This window comes from Micropterus dolomieu, linkage group LG12 (genome assembly GCF_021292245.1).
Source record: "Micropterus dolomieu isolate WLL.071019.BEF.003 ecotype Adirondacks linkage group LG12, ASM2129224v1, whole genome shotgun sequence".
NCBI lineage: Eukaryota > Metazoa > Chordata > Actinopteri > Centrarchiformes > Centrarchidae > Micropterus > Micropterus dolomieu.
In genome coordinates, this window is record NC_060161.1 from 27,098,345 (window position 1) to 27,109,210 (window position 10,866).

At 43.2% G+C, this 10,866-nt stretch overlaps 1 protein-coding gene across 2 annotated transcripts in view; it reads right to left on the reverse strand.

Annotated features, from left to right (window-relative positions):
* Window positions 1–10,866, reverse strand: part of exoc6b (exocyst complex component 6B) — a 136,469-nt gene that overhangs the window by 23,900 nt on the left and 101,703 nt on the right. The window contains exon 20 of one of the 2 annotated variants that reach the window (XM_046065312.1): window positions 7,151–7,224. The exons of the other annotated variant lie outside the window; for it this stretch is intronic. Coding sequence (XP_045921268.1) covers window positions 7,151–7,224 — 74 coding nt within the window. The remainder of the gene's footprint in view (window positions 1–7,150; window positions 7,225–10,866) is intronic. 2 annotated transcript variants of the gene reach the window in all.

A 10,866-nucleotide genomic window follows, 5' to 3' on the forward strand; every position in this document is an offset into this window, starting at 1 on the left:
TTGTGACGGAATAGCGTGAGTGAGAGCCCGTGAGGACGATAGCTGTTGTCTTTTTGTCTGTTTCTGGGTAATTGTCAGATAGCAACTGAATTGTTATTGTTGTAACTAATCCATCCGTCTTTTTTGGTGATTTTTCAGCTGTTACCCAACAGCCTCAGGTGCACTACCGCCACCCTCCGGGCTGGAGTAGGACAGACAAAGATTTGGATGTAGACCTGGAAAACCAAGTCTGATTATAATCAGATTTGTGTTGTGGCAGGCAGACATATATACGAGTATATGAGTGTAAATGAAAGTGTATTAAATCCAATTTAGAATTTAATCCGGGGGCTTTGTCTGGCTTTGTATGTCACTAGGATGCGGCACGGTGGTGCAGTGGTGTGGGTTCTCTCCGGGTGCTCCGGCTTCCTCCCACCATCCAAAGACATGCGGACTAGGTTGATTGGTGACCCTAAATTGTCCTTAGGTGTGAGTGTGAGCGTGAGTGGTTATTTGTCTATGTGTGGCCCTGCGATGGACTGGCGACCTGTCCAGGGTGTACCCCGCCTTGCGCCAGATGTCAGCCTGTACACAGGATAAGCGGTTGACGATGGATGGACTAGGATGTTCAGTGGCTTTTATCCTGAAGAATGATATCCTATTCACAGAATTCACAATTAAATGGACTCGCCTGTCTTTTGACACCTTATAATCACAAGTGTTCCTTAAAAGTGCAAGAAAAAAAGTGCTATAATGTACAGAAAAGTCATTAAAGCCTAAAATACGGCTCCTGCTGTCTCCTGCTCATCTTTCCTTCTCTCTATTCCAACCATCTTTCCTCTCTCCTGTGCTTCCCTCTTGCAGCCTCGTTAGTCTGGGTTACGAGGAGGTGAGATGGAGGTTTCCTCTTCCACTGGGCCTCATCTCATCCCTTAGCCTGTCTATTACCTTCACACACACAAGCAGAGGGGGAAAATCTGCTATCCTGTCACTAGATAATCGCTACTGGCTACGCTGGTCAATCTGCACACACACACAGAGTCAGGGTAAGGGGAGCAGTTGTCATGCTGTGACATGTTGCTTTTGGAGTGGGGTAAAGGTTGGGGGACACACAAACGTCAGACAGCTCTGAAAGCAAACCTGTGTGTATCTTGTGTGTGTGCATGTGCGCGCAAGTACTTTGACCAATGAAAGTTTGTGTAGCACAGGCAAAAGTGAGATGGAGAGATAGATTAATGCAGGAAAAGAAAGCATGATACAGAAAGGGAAATAAGTGAGTGTGATGTGATAAAAATTATGAGAACATGAATGAGAAAAACAAGGATTTAGAAGAGAGAACAATAAGAAAGAGCCCGAAGACGAAGAAGAGTAAAGAGAGTAAGAAGTAGAAGTGAAAGACATGCTAAAAATAAGAAATTCAAACTGGGAAACAGTTACAAGAGGAGAGGAGAGAAGGGGAGGACACTGAGGAGAAGAGAGAGGAGATGAGAAAATTGAGAAAAAGAAAGGAAGAGAATAGTGGAAGAGAGGAGAAAATGAGGTTTGGGCAGAGATAAAGGAAGGAGGGATAAACAAAATATCAAAATATCAGGGAAATGGGGAGAAGAGAATTGAAGGTGACAGAAAATAGGTTAAAGCTCAGTAAACTCGAGACTTTAAGAAAATAGAAAGACATAAGAAAGAGAACAGGGGTAGGAGGGGAAAAGAGATGACCAGATGAATGGATGGAATTTGACTATCGTCGGTCAACCAAAAGAATGAACCCGGGACCAATCAATGACAAAAGACACACACACACACACACACACACACACACACGCACGCACACAACTGGGCCGAAGGTGGAAGAATGCATGCCTGTTGTATGAACGAGTAGAGAAGGGAATGATGGGAACTCTACTTTTGCAAGCATTGCACACAGAGAGACACACACAGACACACTCACGAGGGCCAGCCAAAGGTTTGAAGTAACCACAGACTTCTGAATATTCTAAATATAGGAGGATTGATAGGATCTGTGGAGAAGGGCAGCCTGGGGAGTGCACACACACACTAACACAATCAGCCGCCTACGCTCACCAAATTATTTAGCAATTGCGGAGAACAGGAGAAAGCTGCTGACAGCTCAGATAAGCTTGTTACAGTGAATCAGCCTTTTTCTAGACAGTTTGAAAATGGCTTGTGTTGCTGCTTTTGAGTGTGTGACCGGTGTAGAACCAGCAGAAAGTGCAGAGTGACACAGGTTAAATTAATCCTGGACGTGTACATTATATTTAATAGGTCCATTCAGTTAAACCTAGAGAGTGTATGTTGATGGCAGGTTTGCCTCATGCAGGTGCCTTCGCTAAAACTTAAGTCTACATAATGTTAATTAGAACAGGATTCAGTGCTTCTGTTGAAATCTAGCAGATACAGTATAGGGAGAGCTGGGACAAACGAAACGCAATTTTCTCAGAGCCCATACAAGTCTGATATGCCACACTACATCTGCACATACAGTACGCAGTGCTTCCCAGAACCGCAAAAAGTCAGGTGGATACGTCAGACTTTCACAGAGTTAGAGGCAGTATCAGCGGAATTTTCTTTTTGAATGACAAAGCATGTTTTTTGTTTCATGTGTCATTGGCATGATTATATCACAGTTAGTTAGTACTTTATCACATCCTGAAGTTTGCCATGCCAAAGTTTTTCAGTAGGCCCGCAGAAGCAAATAAAGTTTAACATCATAGATGTCTGAATGAAGACTAGAGTTAGTTGATTTTTGAGTGGTGTTGATACAATTGTCGGACAGTTCTCTTTCTCAAGTCTCCAACTTTTACACTGACTGTGGCATTAGTTGAACTTCTTATTATTTCTTGTTTATACAAAACATTTAAGTATTAATTTCTTGTATGCTAAGGGCAAAAATACTCAGATTAATAAATAGTGTATACTGGGTTTGTAAGGAATTGAGACACTACTATATTAATCTCATGCAACAGGAACTTCAACATCTGTAAAAGCAAAGAAAGGACATGATGTTTCTCTGGCCAAATTGGGGGAAACGATATAATATTTAAAGCTGAGTGTGGAACTAAATACATGTATCTACAGCACCGAGTACTGAAAACTGCTCAACTGAACCAAAAGTTGACATTGATTCTTAGTCTTGTTTCCTGATTCTTTGATCAAATATTTCCTCTTTGAAATCAGAATTTAGCAAATTGTAGCCCATTATTTTCAGGTATTTTAAGAATCTTGCATGGCTGCTTGACTTGAGATAAAAATCTTATGCATTTGAGATGTGGTAATTGTAATGGTACCAAATGGTATTTATATTCCTCGAAGTAAATGATTGAAAAGTTTAGTTTTAGAATAGGTAACGAAACTCAGGTACTGATTTTGCACCAGATTCAGAAGGACCCTAATGATATAGTCCAGAGGTTTTCAGAGTGGGAGGCGGGGCTCCAAACTGTTTTACAGGAGGCCTGTAGGTGAACAAATATTACATTAGTTATTACATTATTATTAGTTATCAAAAGCAGATCACATAGAATAGACTAAATGTGTGTGCTTTGGTGAGATTTTTTTTTTTATTTTTATTTTTTTTAACAGTTTTTCCACTTCATCAGTCGGAAACTGATAAATGCCCCAGGACAGACCTTTTTTTTTTTTTAGACCTTTTATTTTTAATGTATTTGGTTTAGACTTAAGTTATATCAAAACATCAATATTAGGCTATCTTGGCTCAGTTGTTGAGTATCTTTGCGATCATAATAACATGATCTCATAGGCATTCGGGAATTGAGCAAATCAAGGCAAACCATGTTTGGGTGAGGGAACTTTTTCCAAGCTTTGCCTGAGGGGAGGCCCACAGTCTCAGACTTCGAAAACCTGATAGTCGTTACAAAAAAAACAAAAAACCAAAATGGTGCAATTTACATTCAATTTATTCATGGGGCTCGATTCAGTATTTTGCAAATTTTTTCTAACTGCTCAGAGAAAAACCACGTTTTCATCTCACTCTGCGTGCACTGTGTGTGCACAATCCTCTGAGTAGTATCTCAGAGGATTGTGTGTGCGAATGTGTCGGTGCATATGTGTTTCCTTGGGGAAATCCTGTCTCGGCCCTGTCCCAGGACCCCGGAACCTTCCGGAACATCGGGACCTGACCACACAACAAACAGCCCCGTCAGCGTGATTTATCGACCATTCACCACCAGGTCACATACACACAAAGACACACACACACACACACACCTTGAAGCACCAATGCGCGGTGTATGAAAATCACATGAAATATTTACCTGAAAGAATGAGGATCTCGCTCACAAAAGGATGCACTCAGCCACATGTGGACACATAAATTACGTATGGAAGTGCATATGGGGGGATGGGAGGAGTGCGCTTCTTTTGATAAGATAAGAATGGTTACAAAAAACAAAGGATGAGAGGCAGACAGAGAGAGAAATAAAAGAGCAAAAGAGCTGAATTACCCCAAAAGGAGCGATGGAGTCAAATGATTCTGATCAGCAAAAAAAGGGAGGGGGGAGGAAGGAGAGGAGATGGAGGTAAGGAGAATGAGGCAAGAAAAGAGGGGATGGAAACGGACGAAGAGGAGGTTGAAGCAAGCAGTGGGAGCAAAAGGAGGGAAAAGGGGAATGAGTGGAGGAGAGGAGGGCGGGGGGGGGGGGTTGAAGTAAACATCGATGCCGGATGAATGCAATTTTTTTCTTTTCTCCTTCTCCCCATCTTCCCCCCTTCCTTCTCCTCCTCCAAGCGGGAGAACAAGAGGCACTGCATCATCCCGACAGGCGGAGAAAGAGAAGAGAGGGAGAGAGAAAGAGGGATTGTGACGGAGGGATAAAGGGCTATCCGTCTCTGTCTGTCACCTCATTCATCGTCCCCTGCTCCGTCCTGCCGGCCCATCCGTCATCTGCTGTCTCACACACACCCACACAAAAATAGAGACACACACTTTCACACACTGAACAACAACTACGACAAACACACACACACATCAAAGACGGGCAGCAGACACACAAACTTTGACTTGCTCTCCGCCCTGTTTCACACATTCACTGCGATGACACAATAAACGAACACACACATTCTCTCTACGCTCAGCTTCACCCACTCAAGCACACACACACTTTCTACCAACTTTCACAGCAAAGATGACAAACAGACAGACACACACACGCTGCGGCCAGAAAGCCACACAAACTTTCGCTCGGGCTCTCCGCCCCGTTTCACACATTCAACACTGATGACAGACACACCAACACACACCAAAGTAAGAATACACTCGAAAAACGAAGATGGCAAACAAGTTCGCTCACACGCCCTTTCATGCACATACGCACTTGCCTGCCAAACACTTTTTTCCGTAAAGTCGAAACACAGCACAGTCAAACGCACCCACACACACACACTCCGCCCAACATCCTGTATTCTCCAGAACACAGCGGAGGGGTCCAGTTCTGTCCCTCCTCCGACTGGTTCTGCTCTGTTTTTCCCAGGACCCGAAACAAGACAGCACAGTACACAGCCGGGACACTTCCTGCACTCAACTTTACCACCCCCCCCCCCACCAATATCAGGTCTGAGGACATAGGTCAGCCCCAGGAAACTTGGTAAAGCGGTCCTGGATCTAAACAGAACATTTTAGCTACTAAATTTAAAAATTGTCATTCTCAAGCCATAAAACCCAACATCGAAGCAGAGTCATTGGTCCAGTATATTGATACAGAGTATGAGTTCCTCGGCTGTAGATTCTGTAGGACCTCTGCTCCATGAGCGTCTTTCAGCTTGATCATACTGTTTGAATCAGACATGTCATCGCAGAAGTGCTTGAGAGGGTGCCGGTGTTGGACTTCGCAAGCGACTTGTGTCTTTAGAAGTTGTTGTTGCTGCTTGCTAACTCAGGTCAACAAAGGTCATAGATTATGTAACAACACATATCACTTAGTTTGGTTTACACTGCAAAGAGACACATGTCAAGTAGAAGCTATATGATACAGGGACAGCCTTAACCCAGTGTGAGGATTTGTCCAAATCCACCCACAAACTACATGAAGGTCTGTTAACATTATCGTCATACAGGTATGAAGAATCATTGTCCATCATATTGGACTGCACGGTGTATGGAAATCAGTCTGGTAGAAATCTTAAGGTGAGACACTGCAGGTGAAATATTATGTTTACATATGCAAATCAGGCAGTATCTAATGAAATATTTATTCATATATATATATATATATATATTCATATGCACTTGCAATATGTGTTAATTTGCATGCATATATATATATATATATATATATACACACACACACAAAAATCTGAACACTGGATTTAGTCAGGTTCAAAATTATTGTTTTATTTTGTTGACACATTATACTCAAATGTTTTGACTGAGAAGATTTTGGAAATCTCAGGCATAAAGAAACTATTTATGACCAGTTTTTGGGAATAAAATGTTCTATAATTCAGGCTATGAATGATATATGAACAAACCCCTCTGGAAAAAACTTCAGGATATAGTCAGGAATATGACTGGAATGTTTGGTGTATGTAAGTGCCACCGAAGTGGAGATTTTGGGCTCAGAGTATGAGGAAAAGGAAGCCAAGTAGCCCAAATCTCAAAATTGACCACTGCATGTTTTAGACATGCGAGACATGGCAGGCAAAGTATTGATCTGTCTGACCTTCGAAGCTTCGAAGCTTCTACTGTTAAAGTGTAATTTCTAAAGGGACGTTTGAGGCCATAGTGTTAATCTGCAACAACAGCGGGCAAACCGAATTTGACAAGAGAAGATGACGAGAAGCAGAGATGGTGTGCTGGATGAAGAAAAATAAAGAAAAGGAAGAAAGTCTGTGGGAATGTTAGAAGACGTGACGCATGGAAGAGATTAAAAACGAGAGGGATGGAAGTCGGCAAACAAGGATGAGAAGGACGTGAGATGAGGGAGGGTGTTAAATAGAAAAGTAGAGGGTACATAAAACAAATCAGAAAACCAAATGAGGGAGGAAGATGAGGAGGAGAAAGCATTGGAGGAGGAGGACTTGGGGGTGAGGGAGGATGGGAGGAAGGATGAGGGGGGGTTAGGGAAAAGATAGTGGGGAAAGAAAACAAAACAGAGAAAGAGAAAACGAAGGAGAGAGGACCACGAGTGAGACAAAGACCTACTTGTCTCAAGTCACTGAAGGCCAGAAGCAACGTGTCACCCTGGAAGCCTGCGACCGGGCCGGCTCTGGCAAAACCTGTGGGAAAATACAAACCCGCCCCCCCCCAGTCCACCCCCGGAGAGAGGGAAGAGAGGAGGAGGAGGAGGAAAGAGAGGGTGAAAAACGGAATAATAAAAGACCTGGTCGGATTCGCTATGCACTGGGATAGATTGGCAGACAAATGACAGCCTGGGGAGGAGGAGGAGGATGAGGGGGGAGGGAGGGAGGAGGGAAGGGAAAGGGGAGGGCAGGGTGTCAGAGTCATGTCGCTGGGTCTTGTTGAAAAAGAGAAAGAGTGTGTGTGTGCGTGCGGTTGTGAAAAAGCAAAAGGTTTTGTAGTGCGTTTAAATGTAGGTTGTGCTGAACGTGTGTGAAGACGATGGAGATTTTCTACCATTTGTTGTCCCTGACGTGAGTGTGTGAGTGTGTATATATCTGAGAGTGTGTGTGACAGTTGGTAGGCTTGTCGAGTGTGTGTGTGCGTTTAGCTGTTTGTACAGGGCTTCGCATGCGTGTTTGAGAACAGTTGAGGACTGTTGGATTTTGAACCCAGGGTGACGCCTGTGTGTGTGTGTGTTTGTGTGTGAGTGAGTGTTTGTGTCGGGGTCGTACGGAGTGTGAGCTGGGGTCTTGGCGTCAGTTGGCCCCCGTAAACAAGCCGACTGGTATTCTGAGCGAGGGAACGAGAGAAAAAAGGAGTGCCACAGAGAGAGAGAGAGAGAGAGAGAGAGAGAGAGAGAGAGAGAGAGAGAGAGAGAGAGAGAGAGAGAGAGAGAGAGAGAGCGCGCAAGCAAGCCTGGAGCTAATCTCTTTCACCTCAGGACACACACACACACACACACAGAAACACAAGGCCATACACACCACAGCACTGATTACACGCCTGCCATCTTCAGTGACCCCCGTGAGACACACACACACACAGCCGTGCTCAGGAACTGTGAAGCTATCGGCTAAACTAACCTTTTATCTCGTTCTCCAGACCAAACCGCCATATATTATCTGCTAACTTTTACCTCCATCTTCTTTTTCCCCTCTCCACCCACGTTAATGACATTGGTCGTTTGTCAGTGCCTTTGAAATATACGACCTCAATGTGAGCATCGTCTGATCTGTCACAGGTTTGGTGAAGTTTTAGCTCAAAAAGGAACTTGTATGAGGTTAGAGAAAGACTGTGGTCATGGTTAGAAGAAACCAAAGCTGACTGTTGGGAGGAAATGGGATGCTAACAGCGGTCTCCAGTTCAACCATCCACCCCGAACTCCTCCTTAAGAGGTTTTGCAGTACTAATAACATCATGATCCTTCCACCTTTTGCTTTTCAGAGTCAACAGACAGCTGAACATACAGTATTGTCATTTTCTACGTTAAGCAAATTCTGTAGCTCCTGCTCGCCTTCCCACTCCAATCTATGTTTAGCATTTGCTTCAATCTCTGCACCTTCTATTTATTTTTATTTTTTTAATCTTGGAATCTTTTGTCACGCTTTTTGTCCAGGTTTTTGTGTTATTTTTCTACCTCATTCTTTTGTCTCTGCTTTATCTCATTTTCTTGCCCTGTTTTTTCTTTACCACACGGTTCAGTTTTACATTTGCAACTAGTGAAAACATTTTAATACTTCAAGTCTACTTCTATCTCATTACCTCCTTCCTCGCAATCACTTTGATCAGTGTACTCTTTTCCTCCTCGTCTCATTTCCTTGCCTCCTTCTCTGCCTCTTTCCTCTCCGTCTTTTTTCACTTATTCCCCGGTGGCTGTACTCATTTCATCTGTGCCTCCCTTTCCTTTCATCTGTCACAATCCTGAAATTCCTCCTTTTATTTAATCTCTGATTCCTCGTTCTTGTGATCTCCCTCACTTCCTTCCTCCTTCTTTCAGACTCACCATTAACTTTACTTTAATCCGTCCTCTCATCTGTGTGTTTCGCCCTCTTCTCTGCCCTCTTTCTTCCTCGTGTGCTCTTTTTGTGCTTTTATTTTTTTAATGTCACACTTCTTTTTTTCAATCCTATTTTCTCTTCCCTCTTGTCCCTCAACCTCTTTCATCCCATTCTGCTGTATCCTCCTCTTTTTCCCCCCATTTAATCCCTTCTCAGTTTACTTTCTTTCTTCAACACATTTGTTTCTTGTACATTTGCAAAATTGATACAAAATTTGTATCATTTCAGACTCTATTTTCAGCTTTTTCTTGCACACTGCTTTATTGTATCACCCATTTCTTTATTTACATCTACTTGTCTTTTCATGACTTCCATTTTCCAGGTTCTTTTGTTTATTCCTAATATGACAGCGACACTTTCCTCTCTCATCCTCATTCTGTCCATCCATTTTTCATTCTTACTTATATTAACCTACAGTGTTCATGGACCCATTACTCTTTGACTGTTTATCCTCTTCTTTTGTCAAATATTCCCTCTTTCGATCCATTCTCTCTCTTCCTCTTACCCTCCATTTTTCATTTCACCCCTGTTAAATTTAATCCATCACTCTTATTCATCCCCCTGCCTTTTAAAGGTTATAGGTTAACAGTATATAAAAGTCCCTTATTTTAATCCCTCCATCCCAACCCCCCATTTCTTCCCGATCCACCTTGCCCTTTTCATTAATTCCTTTTTCCTCTCTCTAACCTCTCTGCACTCTCTCTTTCTGGGTCCTTCTATCTTTCATTCATGGTTTTCCCTTCAAATTTAATCCCTCTTTCCCGCCTCCCTGCTCTGTCTTTCGGTTTCCATCCGTCTCTCCACCTTTTCCCCTTTTGAATTCTTCACATCCCTCAAAGTTTTCACCCATTCTGCTTCTTTTCCATTTCATCCTCTTTCTACTGTATCTTAACCTCCCCCCTCTATTCTTCCATCCTTCCCAGTTATTCTTCATCTGAGTCCTCGGTCTACCCTGAATAAGTCACTCTCCTGACCTCTCCACAGCACTGCATGCATGTCACTCCACATCACATCACAAACACACACACACACACACACACACACACACACCCCACTGTGTGACCCGCACTGTGACTCTAAGAACCTTGATCATGTAAAAACTTAGCCAACGATGCCTCACACTCTTTCATCGCTCTGCTTCTTTAAGTCTCAGAAACCAAGGCAAGGGGGGAGGGACGGGGAGGGTGGTGGGGGAGTAAAGGGCTGCGAGGGTACAGGGTGGGAAGCGGAGAGGTGGATGAAATGATGGAGAGCAGAAGCGAGGGTAAAAGACAGAGGCAAGAGTGGGCAAAGGGTGGGAGAAGAGATAAAGGACAGAAGAAAGAAAAGAGAAGAAGATGTGAGGAAAGAAGCAAAGAGCAAGGACAAAGGAGTGGGGGAAGACAGCAGAAAAAGGAAAAAATTTGGATAAAGTGACAAGATTTTCAGAGAACAGAAGGTATCAAAGATGCTCTCCCTCAACTTTGTAAGTGGTTGATCTATAGCGCCTCCTGTCTGTCTAAAAGCAAACTGCACTACACTTTTCTAGTTGATTTTAAAAGTAGCACCATGTGTTATTCCAACACATCAAACAAAGAGATATTTTATAAATTTTTCATGATGGATCCATGTATAGCTGATAAAACATGCATACAAATAAGAAGTTCATAGTTGGGGAGATGATTCAGGCATCTTTTCCTTCCATCTATGTTTTTTTGGTGTGTGTGTGCGTGCGTGCGTGCGTGCGTGCGTGCGTGCGTG